The sequence below is a fragment of the Hemicordylus capensis genome, chromosome 3, assembly GCF_027244095.1.
Source record: "Hemicordylus capensis ecotype Gifberg chromosome 3, rHemCap1.1.pri, whole genome shotgun sequence".
In the NCBI taxonomy this organism is placed as follows: domain Eukaryota; kingdom Metazoa; phylum Chordata; class Lepidosauria; order Squamata; family Cordylidae; genus Hemicordylus; species Hemicordylus capensis.
This window is the reverse complement of record NC_069659.1, coordinates 309,909,719-309,927,117: the sequence shown is the minus strand read 5'-3', so window position 1 is coordinate 309,927,117 and position 17,399 is coordinate 309,909,719. Positions and strand designations below refer to the sequence as shown.

At 46.1% G+C, this 17,399-nt stretch overlaps 1 protein-coding gene across 13 annotated transcripts in view; it reads left to right on the top strand.

Moving 5' to 3' along the window:
• Positions 1 to 17,399, top strand: part of DOCK10 (dedicator of cytokinesis 10) — a 296,882-nt gene that overhangs the window by 132,545 nt on the left and 146,938 nt on the right. For 10 of the 13 annotated variants that reach the window (XM_053308611.1, XM_053308600.1, XM_053308605.1 and 7 more), the window contains exon 2: positions 9,664 to 9,783. In XM_053308611.1, coding sequence (XP_053164586.1) covers positions 9,664 to 9,783 — 120 coding nt within the window. The remainder of the gene's footprint in view (positions 1 to 9,663; positions 9,784 to 17,399) is intronic. The other 3 variants (XM_053308598.1, XM_053308607.1, XM_053308602.1) reach the window with 1 other exon arrangement.

Here is a 17,399-nt window from a genome sequence, read left to right as displayed (position 1 = left end):
ATATCAAAAAACCACTATAAAAATTCAATCCTGTTTTATTCAGTCTTGGCAGAGAGAATGCTTAATTGGTTCATTTCCAGGAGACCCAGACAAGTTAAATTCAGTACAGACAATTTCAGGACTGTTAAAGCTTTGAATTAGCCTAGCTCACTTACAAATCTCCCAGCAAGCATTGCTAGGATAAGTGCTCTATTTCAAACATCGAGGCTTTTATGTCTGCTTTTATGACAAGCCTCTTGCTGTATAGATATAACTTCTAACAAAAACGATCAGGATTTTCAACCACAAATGTCAAACAAACAAACAAAAGCTGGGCTGGGGGAAAGAGTATCAGAGTTAATTTGCCAAATCCTAATATCCTATGTAGAAAATAAAATCTGTACTGCTCAAACACCATAGCCTGAACTTAAGAGATGACAGAGCATTCATGGTGCTTAGACTGGGTCATTAAGGAACTGCCCACCCCACCCCACATCTCTGAAAGAATGCTTTGTGTCGCATATCGCAGCAGTTCTTCATTGGGCTGCTTAAATTTCATTGACTTCATTGTAAAGGTAAAGGTGTGCCGTTGAGTCAATGTCGATTCTTCGCAACCAGAGCCCTGTGGTTGCCTTTATTGTCTGTTTTTTCTAATACAGGAGGGGTTTACCATCGTCATCTCTCACACAGTACAAGATGATGCCTTTCAGCATCTTCCTATATTGCTGCTGCCCAATATAGTGTTTCCCATAGTCTGGGAAACATACCAGCAGGGTTTCGAACCAGCAACCTCTTGCTCGCTAGGCAAGTCATTTCACCATTGCGCCATTAGATGACTGTACAGTGTACTTAAGCAAGTTGATTGTGTTCAGATTTCAGCCATGGTTTTTCATTTTATATCTGTTTAGGGCTATTTGAGCCCTAAACATACAATAGTTCCTATATTGTATGGAAATAAGGTTCACACAATCCTAATTAGGGTAGGACACATACCCAGCTGCTGAATGAAGTTAGGCGGAAAAGCCCTCCTACCCTGTAGATGGCTCGCTGACAATCACTGCTGGTTCCTCCTGCCTTGTTTTTCACTCATATACAATATACGGGGGCACACACAGCTCCCAAACTTGGGTAGGATGCCTGTCTTACCCTAATAAGGATAATGTGAACAAGCCTGTTTGGTACTAGTATAAAATTGGTAATTATCTCTGAAAGTGCTACAGTATTGTTCCTGACATCAAGACTGGTGTGGATCTCTCAGGACTACACAGGGCTGTGTCTTAAAATGCATTGTTGTACTCAACATCCCGCTTCTAACACTCGGGAGAGATTCTTTTTTCTCATATTTAAGTGGTTGTGCTAAAAACTATGTAGACCCTGACTGAGTCATGGTTAGTCAGCCATGACTAACTTCTGATGAAAGCAAAGGGACTTGCTTTTACAATTAACTTGTTCCATTGGTTTCAGTAGGACTCAGCCATGATTAACATTCACTTGATAAGGGCTATACAAGAGGGATGGAGCAACTGATGTACTATAGAGCTTTAGTGTTGTACTGTAGTGAGCTTTATCCATGGGCACACATCTGCAGGACTGAAAACAGAAGTGTCTTCGGCAGCATGGGAAATGTGAATGGGGGCAATGTAGAATTGTGTGGGAGGAAACTGGAGTGTGCATGACAACTGTGAAGTGAGTCATTTAAGTAAGGGCAGCTGCAAGACATTTTAAGGATTCAAATGCACCCCAGGACTTCATTACTTCACTGTATAAACTAACACCTAATGTAAGGAATATTGGTTGACTATAGGTCAAGTCTCACATTTGCCCAGTAAATAAAAGCCACGTTACTTAATTAGTTTATTTAAAATATGCATATCCTACCCCTGCAGCTCACTGCTGCTTGTTGCAGCTATAAAATAATAAATCACTTAATGTGCTATGGCTGAGTAGGGAGTGGGGCTTTAAAATTTGTTTTACTATTTATTTGTCACGACCACTAGACTATTATTATTATTATTATTACTACATTTATATCCTGCTCTTCCTCCAAGGAGCCCAGAGCGGTGCACTACATACTTGAGTTTCTCTTTCACAACAACCCTGGGAAGTAGGTTAGGCTGAGAGAGAAGTGACTGGCCCAGAGTCACCCAGCTAGTTTCATGGCTGAATGGGGATTTGAACTCAGGTCTCCCCGGTCCTAGTCCAGTACTCTAACCACTACACCACGCTAGACTAGGGAACTGCACCCAGTGAAATAGGTTCTTGCTTACAAAAGCTCATGATGCAAAACAAATCAAACCTCCAGGTGCCACAGGACCTAGAAAGTTCCTCTGAATAAGAATGGGAAGGTACTAGTTGAAATGAATGGGAGCCTGTGCAAGAGGATGATCATGGCCGGCATCACAAGTCTGAGAACCAGAATGACATAGACAATCAAGTATAAGACTTACGCTGTGGACATCTGGATTCAAGTCCCTGCTCAGTCAGGAAGCCCACTAGGGGACTGTGAGACAGTCACTGGCTGACATTCTGGCTATGAGAGTGCCAGTAAGACACACACACACACACACACACACCCCTTCACTGCACACCCATCCCCATGTGCCAGGTTCTACAGTGCAGTGAATTCAGGGTGTGATTTTTGCCAATTTCTGCTTCCCCTGGAAATGCCCTGCACCTCCAGAAAGATGTCCCTGTGTGAACTTAGGGAGATATTGCCACTCACCCATTCCTCACCATATTGGCAGGGGTGTGTATGCTTTCACCATTAACTTATCCACATGGGCTAACCCATGCACATAGGAGAAAGAGGCTTGAATTAATGTTTTATCTATCTATCTATCTATCTATCTATCTATCTATCTATCTATCTATCTATCGAGAATGTTTTATCTGGAGCTGCCTGGTGGGAGCACATCACACCCGTTTTGAAAGAGTTGCGCTGGCTGCCAGTTCGTTTCCAGGTCCAATTCAAGGTGCTGGTTTTGACCTTTAAAGCCCCTAACGGTTTGGGCCCGGGATACCTGAGGGACCGCCTGCTCCCAAGGGTTTCTGCCTGCTTGACAAGGTCATCTGAGGGGGCTCCGCTCCAGATGCCAAAAATGAGGGAGCCTCGGTTGTCGTGCACGCAGGACAGGGCCTTCTCTGTTGCTGCCCCCAGACTCTGGAATGCTCTCCCGGTGGCTATTCACTCCTCGGTCTCCATCACAACTTTTAGAAAGCATGTTTAATTGTGGCTTTTTACCCAGGCTTTTATTTGATTGTCTCTGCCACTGCTCTTTGTACTCTGTATTGCTTTTATGCTTTTGTTTTAAATTTTTAATCAGATTTGTTTTATATTTAAAACAAATATCTATGGCCCTGGTGGAGAACTCACCAGGGCAGTAGATATGATTGCTCCTAAGCATCCCTCCAGGCCTGCTTCTAAGACGGCCCCCTGGTATACCGAGGAGTTGCAGGGGATGAGGCGGCTGGGTAGACAACTGTAACGCAAGTGGAGGAGAACTCGGCTCGAATCTGACAGGATGCAGCATAGAACCCATTTGAAAACTTACGCGATGGCGGTGTGTGCAGCAAAAAAGAGCTTTTGGTCCACGCACATTGCGTCTGTGGGTTCGCGTATGGCAGAGCCTCCACCACTCACCTGACTTCCACGGAGCTGAGCTCCTGCCAGTGGCCAAGTGAGTGGCAGAGGTGCTTCCCTGCCATAGGGGCTGCTGGGTGGCACATTGCAGCTCCGAATAGCGTTCAGGTGCCGTCACCGCGGAGGTGAGTCCTGAATTACTTTACTCTTAAAGCTGCCTCCTGCCCCCCCGGAGGCATGTTCCCGGGCTGCCACTGGTGCCATGTCCTAAACCCCACTTCTTTTAGCCCCCATCTCCAAAGCATTAGTGCACCTTTGCACTGGCAAACATTGCCAATCAGTGCCCTCTAAAGGTGATTGAAATGCAGATGCAGGGATAGTAGTGTGCACGGATCGGTTCGGAGGCCATTCTACTGGCCTCCGAACCGGTCCGGACAAGGGGTGGTTTTGGTTCGGGAGGGTTAGGGTGGGGGGGTCCATTAAGGGCGGGGGGGCTTTACTCACCCCTCCCACGCTTTGCTGCTTCGGCGCCATAATTAGTTTAAAAAATGCGCCGCAGAATCCCTCGCCGCTCCGGGGCTCCTTCTTGACTTCAAAATCGGGCGGCAGGATACTTCCCTGCCGCCCCCAAAGCCCCCTCAAGCCATTTGAGCTCTTTAAATCTCGCCCCGGACCGAGTGCTAAAGCGCTCGGGCGGGCGGCGGGGAGATGTCCGTCCGTCCACCCGCCCCCTTCCCTGCCTTCTGCGAAGGCTCCCTGCACTTCGCAGAAGGCAGGGAAGGGGGCGGGCAGACGGACGGACATCTCCCCGCCGCCCGCCCGAGCGCTTTAGCACTCGGTCCGGGGCGAGATTTAAAGAGCTCAAATGGCTTGAGGGGGCTTTGGGGGCGGCAGAGAAGTATCCTGCCGCCCGATTTTGAAGTCAAGAAGGAGCCCCGGAGCGGCGAGGGATTCTGCGGCGCATTTTTTAAACTAATTATGGCGCCGAAGCAGCAAAGCACGGGAGGGGTGAGTAAAGCCCCCCCCGCCCTTAATGGACCCCCCCACCCCAGTGCCGAGCCGCAGGTCCGTGGTCCGGTGCACACCCCTATGCAGGGATGTGTTCCCATTCACTTTGCATTACGGTAGAATGCCGCACAAGCCATGAATGTTTTGTTTTAATTGTGATATGAGCAGTGGAAGAGAAGCCCCAGCACCAGAACTGAATTTAGTGAGTCACTCGCTGGGGTCAGCAGGACTCTTTCCCTCGACTTCAATAGACTCTTAAGAATTATGTCTTTACCGTGAAGAACAACAGAGGCTCCAGAAAAGGAGGTGTGATGGCAGTGGTGACGTGAGTGTGTGGAACAGGAAATTAGGACAGGACTGTGGCATTAGCAGTAGACTCAAACAAACAAAAGAAAAACATTATAGACAAGGCTTTCTGGAGCATTAATATGCCGTGGAAGCAGAAAGGAGACATTAATTCCACTAACAGAAAGCAGTTGCTTTAGTAGAACCAGTTTCTTCTTGCTGCATAAGCAAATAGAACAGTGATCCAAAATCATCTGCAATTGTTATACTCTTTGCACTTTCTCTGCTAGGCTTCCTATGCAGTTACTGTCAAGTTTGTAATAGGATACAAGCAACTTTTCTTTTCTCATGCTTTTTGAGGCAGCAAAATCACAGCCAGGACAGCCAGAGTAACCTTGATCTTAAAAGTTTGTAACAGTCAGCTACAAATCTGGGGTCAGTTTAAGGGGATATAAATGGATAGAAGCTCCATCTCCCACATCAGACATCTTATTAGATTTTGAATTGGGCTTGCATTTCACCTATTACCCTTCTATACATTTTAAACAGCTATTCTAGGATTTCTGAAAAATAATACCTTTTGAAGAAGCAACATTATCTCAAAAAGGCTATGCACACAACTGCCAGGTAGGTTAGAAGGCTGAGCCAAACTTACCTCCCACCCCCCACCCCAGATGATCCTTCCTCGATGGTGGGAAGTGCGAATCTCCAGAGGCCAGGACGATGCATCCTGGGTTCTGGATATCCCACAATGCATCATGTGATGAGCATGGTGCATTGGGGTAATTCCCCAGGAGTTGCCAAGCATCTACATGACCCCAGCACCAGGGTTAAGGGCAGCATTAAAAAAAAGTAGGATTGGGCGAGTTGGCAGCTCTGGGATCACCCACGATTCCTGCACTGTACATGAACAGTTTAGCCCAGGGTTAAACTGTGTGTATGTAATATTTCTTGGTGATTGCTGTGATAAGCTGCCTGTCTGGCCTTGAAACTAACTTTTGCTTCACTCACTGGTCTGGTCTGCTCTGCTATCTGCATTGCAAGGTGTATGCAGTCAAAATGTGGCTGAAGTTACTCTAGTTGAGCTTATGGCTATGCTTGCTGCTAAGGGTGCTGCTGTGGCAGCTGTTGCAATGCTAGGAAGAAATGTAAGGAGTCATAATTTTGTGTGGGAGAGCAACTTGTGCCAATGATGTTACTGTAGTGCAGGCACTGTGGTTTCGAGGTCAGTGATTCTTTTTCGGCCATTTTTGGACTATGTTTGAAATGTGTGATCTGTGTTGGAAGGGACAAATTCCCATGATGGGTGTTACCTAGCACTCAACCCAGAAAATAAATGGAAAAGTGGGCAATTTTAAACAGATGTTTAACCTTTCCCCCAAACCCCCATCAAATTTTGTCTCCATCAAATTTTGTCCCCATGTGGCTCAATGCCGTGTTTCAAGTTTTCTCCATTGTTCCCTATGACACAAATACTCAAAATGTTAGGTTTCTTCAATCAAAACAGCCGGTTTAATCATTATTTCAGTGGAACATTTTGGCTGTTTCGCGTTTCATTTCGAGCCCGAAACAAAGTGCAAAATCTATTTCATGCACATCCCTTCAGGGAACCCTCTTCTCTTCAGTCCCTACCATTTATGTCTGGACTGGAAGGCTGGAAAGGAGCAGGAAGATGCCTGGGCAGCATGCTCAGATGTCCTGACTCCTGAGATGGCTGTGGTTATTTCCATAAGTTGATCTTATGCAGTTATATGCACTTCTACCTTTCTACCATGTGTAAAAGCTGAATCATTGCTACTTTGCTTAAAGTGTCCTTCAACTACTTAAACGTAAACATTTTATTTTGACTTTAGATTCACATTTCAGACACTCCAATTAGAAAATTGCTCTACCAGGGTCTTTTCATTGACAGTGCCAAACCTGTGGAATTCTATCCCTAGGCAAGGGTGACTCCAGAGCATGGAGCAAGGGGGGCAAACATACCGCCTCATAAAAGTAGTTGCCCCCTACCTCCCATTTCTGTTTCAGATTGCTAATATGTGGGACACAGCTCACTCACCCAGAAATGCACTATCTTCCTTCTGGGCCCCCCTCAATTTTTTTCTGTTGCCACTCTCCCAGGGGAAATAAATCATTCACCTTTCCCTGTTTTTGATAAGCAGTAAAAGACTTTTTACATCTGGCTGACTTTTTGGTAGATAAGTGGAACTTACCTGTTTTTAGACTACTGCTCTTATTGTATATTCATTTGCATTGGCTGACATCCTCCGCAAGCGCTCTGCCCTCAAGGGTAGCGTGTGAGCAGAGGTGCACCTAGGTCATTTTGGAGCCTGGACCTAACGGCCTTTGGAGGCCCTCCCACCCCCCACCCTACCCCCGCCACTGCAAGTTAAGCATCATCCCCCTACACACACAGCGTGACACACACAGTATTTTTAACATCTGGGTAGAGGTGTGCACGGACCGGTCCGGAGGCCATTTTGGAGGCCTCCGGACCGGTCCGGATCCGGACTGGTCCGGCGGGGGGGTGGCTACCTTTAAGGGCGGGGGGGTAGAACTTACCCCTCCCGCCATTCTTCCCCCTCCGGCGCTGCTTTTAAAATCCATGTTTTCGGGGCGGCAGCGTTCTTCCCTGCCGCCCCGGCCCCTATCGTTGCCCGGAAGGAGTTTACAAGCCAATACGCATGCGTGCGCCGTGGCGCGCGCCGTATACGTCACACGCAGCGTGCGTATGACGTATGCGGCACATGCACAGCGGCGCCAGGCACGCACGCCGCGACACACACATGCGTATTGGCTTGTAAACTCCTTCCGGGCAACAACGGGGGCCGGGGCGGCAGGGAAGAACGCTGCCGCCCCAAAAACATGGATTTTAAAAGCAGCGCCAGAGGGGGAAGAGCGGCGGGAGGGGTAAGTTCTACCCCCCCACCCTTAAAGGTAGCCACCACCCCCTTGCCGGTCCGGACAGATCCGGACCGATGCACACCACTACATCTGGGTTCTTGAGAGTGGCACAAAGAGCGACAGAACTCACAAGAATGTTTGTATATTTATGCAAATATGCAGTAGCAGAAACATTTCAACAAGCAACTTAACATCTTCCCATCCCACATATTTCCTTCCCCACGCTGTCATGCTCAGTCGCCCAGCACAGGTCTCAGTCATGCTCGGCTGCCCAGCGCAGTGTGGGCTGGCGGCATGGCGTGGTGACCACACCACCCAGGACAGATTAAGAGGATTTGGGGGCCCCCAGGAGCTGTAGAAACCCTGGACTTCAGCCCCAAAGGCCAGGGGTAAGAGTGTCTCTTCCTGTGAGCTCTGCTTACTTGTAGAAATATAACCCCAAAGGCTGTGCAGCTCTGCCCCCCCCCACCCCCCGAAGGGAGAAAAGTAAAAATCACATCCCCCTCCCTAACCCTGAGTCCTACCTTGTGAGATAAGCCTCCAGGGCAGCTAGTTTACTCACTCCTTGCGAGACTGGAGCTCTTGCTTTGCCCTCTAAGGCTGTGGAGAATGTCAGCTATTGTGTATACAAATGCAAACATAATATTGTTTTATTGTTTTAATTGTTTTTTGCCTTGTGTCTGCTTTTGAAAAGGGAAGAATATAAATCAGTAATAATTATAACAATTATAATTTCAATATCAAATTTCTACATAGTTCCTAAGTCTAGTCATAGCATATATTTTGCATTTGATCAGACAGACATTCAGCCTTAGAGTTTTGCCAAAGCATTTTTGCTCCTAAGCCGCTTAAAAGAATGTGTGAACACCTTACACCCCCACTGATTGATATTGATGGCCTGTTCCACTCGGCCTGAGCCTCTCCCCAGCTTGGACTAGAAAGCTAGACACGAAGACCTCCAAGTCCCTTTCAGCTCTAAAATTCTGTTATTTTGAGATTTCTCCTCTTTCTTTCTTTCTTTCTTTCTTTCTTTCTTTCTTTCTTTCTTTCTTTCTTTCTTTCTTTCGTCTGATTTAATAGCAGAAACAGGGAAGCTTCCCCTTTGCCCATTTGACATATAATCTTGTGTTTAAAGCATCATTGCATACTAGGTGGGCTCTTTTTCGTTCTTGTTCACTCCTTTTGTGTTGAATACAGAGGCAAATGCAAATGTACTTTTTCTTTGGCTTTCCTCTGAACACTTTTAAAAAGGCTAATATCATGCTTGAGCAATAATAGTATTTTCATGATGGCTTATGATGGTATAATCCAGCTCCTTACTGAAGTATGTATAGGGCTGATTGCCAAACAGTTTATACTTTTTACAGGGAGGCCAGGGTAAATGCCAAGCTAAACAGAGCAATGGTACTTTTATTTCTAGCAAGCTACCCAAGTCTAAAATGTGGCCAAGCACAAGAGAGTAATGGGGATGAATCAGTGCACAGCTCATGGAAACAATTGAAATTAAAACCGGCCATTCTCCAACAAATTCACTTAGAAGAATATTGCCTATATGTGGTGCCAGTGGTTTGCAGGGTTAGAGAAGCAAGTTCCTGAACTTAATGAGTAGGTTAATGTGGCAATGTAGAATTATTTCATATTATCTGCATAGTATAATTATCCCACCCTGAGCAGACAAACTGTCAGGAAATAATCAGGCTGATAATGAACAGTTTGATCAGCCAGTTCTTTATGTGTGCTTCGCTTCACCACATTGTGCTGTGAATGAAAGCAAGAGAACCCATAGCAACTCAGCTGTGTAAAATGGTATTAGAAGATGAGGCCTTGCTTTGGAAATAAATGCAAGGGAAACATGGAAGTTGAGGTTAATTGCTGTCGTCTTTTCGTGTTTCATTTTGTTTCCTCAGCAGGAGAAACCCAAACTTCTGGAACCTTTGGATTATGAAACAGTCATTGCAGAAATTGAGAAGAATGTTGAAGATGACCATCTCAAAGACCTCATCTTGTTCCCCAATGATGACTTTTCAGTAAGTGCTAAATGTTTACAGATAAAGCCAAGGATAATCCAAAACCATGTCACCTATGGTCAAACTAGACATATACAGACTGCATGAATGGGACCTACATGTTTGTTTGTTTTAATTTAAATATCAGCCATGTATGTTTTTTAAACTGTAAATATCACTCATGGGACCCCAATGGGACTGTGTTGGGGGGACGTCTTCCCCATGGCTGCTATTTACTCCAGGATGGAAGGTTCCATTGGCAGCAACAGAGGTTCACTCTCAGTAGGGATGTGCACAGAACTAGGGGTGTGCACGGAACCGCCACACTGCGGTCCGACACTGGGGTGGGGGGTAGCTTTAAGAGCGGCGGGAGGGTTTACTTACCCCTCCCGCCACTTTCCCTCTCTGGCGCCGTAAAGTTCAGAGTAATTGGGGCGGCAGGATACCTCCCTGCCACCCCTTCCCTGCTGCTCCTCTGCAAAGTTCCCAATAGTCCTTAGTCTCTGACGTGAAGCAAAGGACTATTGGGAAGTTTGCAGAGGAGCAGCGGGGAAGGGGCGGCAGGGAGGTATCCTGCCACCCCAATTACTCTGAACTTTACAGCACCAGGGAGGGAAAGCGGCGGGAGGGGTAAGTAAACCCTCCCGCCACTCTTAAAGCTACCCCCCACCCCTGAACCGAACCACCAAGGTCCGGACCAGTCCGGACCGGTCCGGAGGCCTTTTCAATGGCCTCTGGACCGGTCCAGGCCCATCCCTACACAGAACCGGTATGGCTGGTTTGGGTCTAATTCAAACCAAATTCGAACCGATCCAGCCTGTTCCAGTTCTGGCCAAACCAGGCTTGGTCCAGTTCAACCACCAAACCAGTCCGGTTCAACTACCAAACCGGTATGGACCATTTTGTGGACTGTTTCAGATCAGTGCTTGCAAAGGGGAATAGCCAGGGATTCCCCTTTACAAGGGGATTCCCAAAGGATGGGGGAGTGAGAGAGGAGCTTGCCTTCCCACTGCTGGCGGGACAACAGTGGCGGGGGCTCTTCTAAATCCCCCACCAGCCTCCCCAGTAGCAGCCCGGGCTGATGGCTGGCTGTAGCCTGGTTTGGGCCTCCGTGTGGTAACTGCAGAGCTCACAGCTCCGCACATGCGTGGAGGCCATTAGAATAGATATCCTGGTGCTCTTGCACAAAAGTGGCTGATGCTCTGGTGGTCTTGTGAAAGAGCACTGGGCTGTCTATTCTAAAGGCCTCCACGCATGTGTGGAGGCTCACTGTGTGCTCTGCAGTTATGTCACAGAGGCCCGAACAGGGCTACAGCTGCTGCCCAGGCTGCTATTAGGGAGGCCGGCAGCGGGTTTAGAGGAGCCCATGCCCCCACCATCCTGCCACTGGCGGGAAGGTAAGTTCCCCTTTCGCTCCTCTGCCCTTTGGAAATCCCCCTTTGCTTGTAAAGGGGAATCCTCAATTGATTCCCCTTTACAAGCATTGCCCCACACCAGTTCAGACTGGTTCTGTTCAAACCAGAGCCAGTCCAATTCAAACTTGGACCGGTCAAACCGGGCCAGTTCAATTTGAACCGGGATTTGACTCAAACCAGTCTGCATATCCTAACTCCCAGTTCCTGGAATGCTTCCTCTCCTCATGAGCAACATCATCCATCAGTAATAGCAATAGCAATAGCACTTACATTTATATACTGCTCTATAGCCGAAGCTCTCTAAGCGGTTTACAATGATTTAGCATATTGCCCCCAACATTCTGGGTACTCATTTTACCGACCTCGGAAGGATGGAAGGCTGAGTCAACCTTGAGCCCCTGGTCAGGATTGAACTTGTAACCTTCTGGTTACAGGGCGGCAGTTTTACCACTGCGCCACCAGGGGCTTCATCAGTAATGACTGATGAAGTAGGTTCTGTGAATGGGGTGGTGTGCATGGGGATCAGAAATTAATCCCAGACAATGGAATTCTGACCATATCGTGATAGAAAAATGAGAGGCACTGTTATCACTGTTTTGTCCCTAGGGTAGCACTTTAAGTGGACACATTTGGACACATTTTGCCTATGGTGAAGTAGTCATTGTCATAGACGAGCCTATTACTTTTCAATTACATGAAAAGTAATTGCTTTCCTCTTGCACTAGCACTTCTAGGAATTGCTTTAAGTTGATCAAAATTGAGCTACACTCACATGTAAAACAATGGGTTACAAACTTAGAAATGCAGTCCTGTAGACAGCCAAAGCATGTACATCCAGGAATAACAGAACTGGCTGAAAGTCTGTTTCTTTTCACTGTAATCAGCACAGGACACAGCCAGCTTTCCCAGCCCATTAAAATAAAGCATGGCATAACTAACTGATCCTTGAAATGTACTGGGCTAAGAGATCTGCATTGAATCAGAGGCCATTATCCAAGTCAGAAGTTAAGCAGACTGGGTCAAGCCTGCACATTCCTGAATGGCATAACCAAAACTCAAACTCGTTCCTTGGACATGACATGGGCAGAAATCAACAAGAAGAAGAGCACCTGAGCTTAGAAAACTTAGGTCCTCTGCAAGCCCCCCTCCCTCATTTTATTCATAGAATCACTGAGGGGGGGGGACACCGGGATGGCAGTGTTGCCCCAGTAAAGGCCCTTGTTATGATTGTGAATCATGATGCTAAGCTGGCCACGCACATGCCCACGCACATAACTGGAGCAGGAGAGAGCCAATATATTTCACATTTGTCGGGGGGAAGGTGTGCCCTGACACCCTGGTTGACAGGATGGATTTCTTCTGAGACTCAAGGAAGAACAATAGATGGGGATACTTTAACTGACATTAGCAAGCAGATAGTTTCTTTAGGACAAGATGGAGATTACATTTTCATATTAATGAGCATGAGATTCTTTCTCTCAAAATCATGTGACTTCTTTTTTAGGCTCATATCAGTACTCCAAAGCTTAACCCTTGTTTGTTTGTACTGTTTAATGCATTGTTTGGAATGGAAGCTTCGGATGGCCATTAAAGTTTGCCATGGCAGGGGGAGTAGATAATTTGGGCTGAAGAAGTCATTGGTCCCTCATTATCAAGGTGGTGGTACAAAATTGCCTTTAATGGGATGAATATCTACTTTGCTACAATACTTTAAAAAAAAAAGTTGGTTCCAGTCCTTCAGGACACACAGCTGCAGGCCTGAGGTTATTTTAGCTTCAGATGAATCTACTGGACATGGAGAGATCAAAGGTGATGTGTCCTTTTACTTCCCTATACATAACAAACTGCAGAAACGGCTGTCTTTTCATTGTGGCAGTCATATAACGCATAATAACATCCTCACATTTAGATGAAGATCTCAGGGTGAGAGGCAGGCCTTGCTAAGGAATTAAAGCCAGATTCCTGGGGAAGTACAAGTTCCTCTTCAGACTTGGATGCAATACATATCTCTGAGTCATGAACGTTACTTTTCTTCATATTTATGCTTGGAAAGAACCAAAGACACTTCATCCAAGTATACGAACAGACATATGTGATCATTTATTGTGACCACAAAAATGAGATAGAGGAGGTAACAAAGGCCATCAGGTGGATGCACAGGAAGGAGGCCCAGTAGAGGTCTCGTATACCTGTGGCCAGGTGTGAACTATAGACAGGTTGCTTTGACTGCAGGTGAGCTTGAGGGAAAGGCAGCCCCAGTATCTCCCAACAAGTTATTAGCCTAAGCAGAATGGGCAAGGAGGGGTGAGGATTGTTCCCATCCAAGGGGTTCTCAGATATCATACAACTATGGCATACAACTATCCTCTGTCCACAGAATCGCTCCATCAAACATAGATATGGTAGCATATGCCTAATCCTACACCCAACTGAGCTTGGGGAGAATAATTTAGACTCTAGATTCATTTCATAAAATTATAACGGGTGCAAATGTATTGAATGAGATCCAGACTAGCACTGCAGTGGTGCAGCAATCTCTGACACGCACACTAACTCTGTGTGAGGGGGAAGGGATGATTTTCTATTAGCTCCCCTTCCCTATGAAGACCACTGTGCCTCCCAGAAATATGTCCCCAGGGGTCTCAGAGCCTTCAGGGAATATTTTTGAGTGGGCTTCAGCAGGAAAGGGAGATAGTAAAAAATTGCCACCACCATCACCCCCGCCCATATGACAGTGCAGCATTAATGTGGATTTCAGACACTGCTGCATCAGCACAATGCTAATGTGGCTGTCAGCCACTGAATATGCTACAGGACTGTACTTTCAATTCTAACCCCCTTTTGGAGATTCTTGTCTTTTTAAAATGCAAGCTGTTCTAACAATTGATAGAATCATAGAATTGTGGAGTTGGGCGTGACTTTGGAGTCTTCTGGTCCAGCCCTCTGCTCAGTACAGGACATTGCTACAGTGGTTCTGACCCTGTTTGAAAAAAATACAGAGAAGGAGAGCTGACCACTGCATGAGGCAGACTGTTCCACTGTCAAACAACTCTTTCAGTCTAGAAATTCTTCTTAATGTCTAGCCCAAATGTCCGTCCTTGTAACTTCAACCCATTGAGTCTAGTTCTGCCCTCAGAACTCTGTTCCTTCTTTATAACAGCCCTTCCAATATTTGAAGACGGCTCTATTTAATATCCCCTCTTCTCTTCTCCAGACTAAACATTCTCAGCTCCTTATGAACGAAAACTAAACACACTCAGCTCCTTCAACCATTCCTCAAAAGATGCTTTCCAGGCCCCCTCACCATCTTTGTTGCCATCTTCTGAACCTGTTCCAGTTTATCAACATCCTTCCTAAAATGTGGGGAAATTATAGTTCTCTGCTCTCATCAGATTCAACAGTGAATTCATTTCAGACTATTTCACTGCAGCCATTTAGAAGCAAAATTATGTGACTGAACAGGAAGCATTTTTGTGGCGGCAAGTGTGCTAGTGGTCTGAGCAGAGCAGATTCTCAGAAGTGAAGTTCCTTGGAATTCAGCTTCAAGCATAATACAGAATGCTACCAAGAAGAAAACTCCTCCATACTTCCGTTCTTTCTACATGTTGAGATTAGAATCTCTTTCCAATTATTTGTTTAGGTAGTGCATATTGGAACAAAGGTTTGAATCTGCAACTTTCCAAGATTTGAAACAGATATTTTAATTTCTATATTACAAGGGCTTTTATGGGCAAAGGCAGCTGAACAAACACTGTTTCCAACCTGTTGTATTCTTAGAGGAGCATAAAATGTGTTTATATAATTTTCACTGCAATGCTACTGGTTTACCAGATATTTTACACCTGGCTTTCTGCCTTGCTGAAATGTGGTTATCACTTCCTCCTGCCACGTGGCACACACAATCTGACATAATATATACAAGAGTAAAAGCTTAGGGAGAAACAGAGGATTGAATTCAACCCTTCCCTGGTTCCTCCTATGACCCACAACAAGTAACATGCCTTTTGGCTTCAACATCACAATGGGTTACTTGTTTGCAATGATCTCATAACATTTGTTTTTGAGGTCTTGGCATCATCATCAGCATGCTGGACTTCCTGCATTGGTAATACTGATTGTGAGCATCTCCCAAAGTAGAATATTTACATAATAAAGTAATTCACCCATTTCTTTAACATGACAAAGCCATTTCACTGAGCTTGCTTGATTATTTTATTTCACCAAGCTTGTCACATGGCCACATTTTTTCATGTACGAACTAAGAAGTTTTAACCAGGGGTAGGCAACCTTGGCTCTCCAGCTGTTGCTGAACTACAACTCCCATCATTCCCAGCCACAATAAATTGGGGGTGATGGGAGTTGTAGTTCAACAACAGCTGAGAGCCAAGGTTGCCTAACCCTATTTTAACTAACAGACCCTTTACTCTCTTTGCCTTGCTGTGCGGTGAAAATATTGAGGGAGCCCTTTCTCATGTTCAGTGAGAAGAGCTACCAGGCATGCAGGGAGGAAGGCTGCTGGAACGTATCTCCCCCACAGACAATTGGCTAGTCTGTGCTGGGCATGCAGATCGCGCACTCACATGGACTTGATGTCCAGCAAGGAGGTTTGGGGGTTGGGATGTGTCATTCCAGCTCCTGGAATTCCCATAATGCATTGCGCAAGTGCACGGTGCATTGGAGGATCCCCTAGCACTGGCCGGGAGCCTGCTCCTGTGTTGGTGCTGTGCCACACTGACACACGAGAACTTAGCCCAGGTTAAGGGCTCCCTTAACCCGGACTAAGTGGTGGGCTCCCTAAGCAGGTTTGCCGCTGGGCTGCCGCTTGGAGCCCCTTGCCTCCCGGCGGTACACATAAGAACAATAAAAACAGAGATGCATCCAATTACACAAATACCAAGGAGAGTGTCCAACAGTGTCCATTACAGGATTAATAAGTAATCAGAGAGATGACATTCCACATCAACAAGCCCAGCGGGCTACATTTCCTTGAGGACGTCTATAGTAACAATCAATTTCCCAGGCTTCAAGGAAATCAGTAATGCAAAGTATTTTGTATAGTAACATGTCATATATAAATTCTTAGTAATAACAAGACATGCTCTCTAAACATTGTCCTTCGAAACTGAGATATGTCTTTAAGAGAATGAATCTGTTCTCACGGGCAGCCTAGCCCAGGCTATGGCAGCCAAGCCTGGGCTGGGCTGCTTGTATGGAGTGCCAGGATCCACATAGATGCCAGCCTTCCCACCCAGCCTAACCCCGCTCCCAAGACTGGCTGTTAGTTGAGGTTAAGGGAGTAAGTGCATAACCCAGCCGCCGGAGTAGTGTGACTCTTTGGGCTCTACGCAACCCAAGGGGACACAGAAATGGACAGCTAGAGTGCTTGTCTGATGGGGGAATCCCCCAAGGATCATAGGGTGCCTTGTGAGATATCTGGAGGCTAGGAAAATGAGTCCCAGGTTCTGTTGATCTGCGCTGCTCCTGGCAGTGTGGTTTGTGTGGGCATGTGGCTCACGCACCAAAGAAACGAAAGTCACTCACCTGGGGAAGGTGGGTTGAACCCTGCCTCCCGCCCCCACCTGCCCATCTGTGCGGTTGTGTGATTAGCCCCACTGTATTTCATTGTAAACGCAGGATTTTAAAAGTAGCAAAAGTCACATTCATGACTATTCAGGTGTCCGCACAGATGATATTAAATGGAGAAATCAATTAACAAAGCAGTCAGTCATTTGAGCAGTTAACTAGGAATCTGGTTCTCTGACTCATCTGCTGTGGGTTAGCGTGCTTGTCAGACATCTTGCTTATTCTGTCAAAAGAGGAGGCAAAGTTCTGTTATCAACTGGTTATAGAGTATGTACGTATGTATGTTATTTGTGAATCATATTTCTTCATGAATCATATTTATGTCAATCATATCTTTATACCGCCTGCAGCCAGCACTGCCACATCTTTAATATTTAGGAAGATTAAAGTGGGTCTTGGAGCTGGGCTAATTCTGTGATCCATAACTGATCTTCAGGTTCAATCTCCAGGTTCAAATACTGGCATCCAGGAAGCATCCTTGTCTGTAACTCTAGAATGTCACCGAAACTCAATGTACAGCACTAATCTAGGTAGACCAATCATCTGGCTCTGTCTAAGGAAATTCATGGGTTGCTAATTGAAAACAAATCTGAGCTTCCACACCCTTAATATACTCAAGAAAAAGTGCTCAAAATGTTG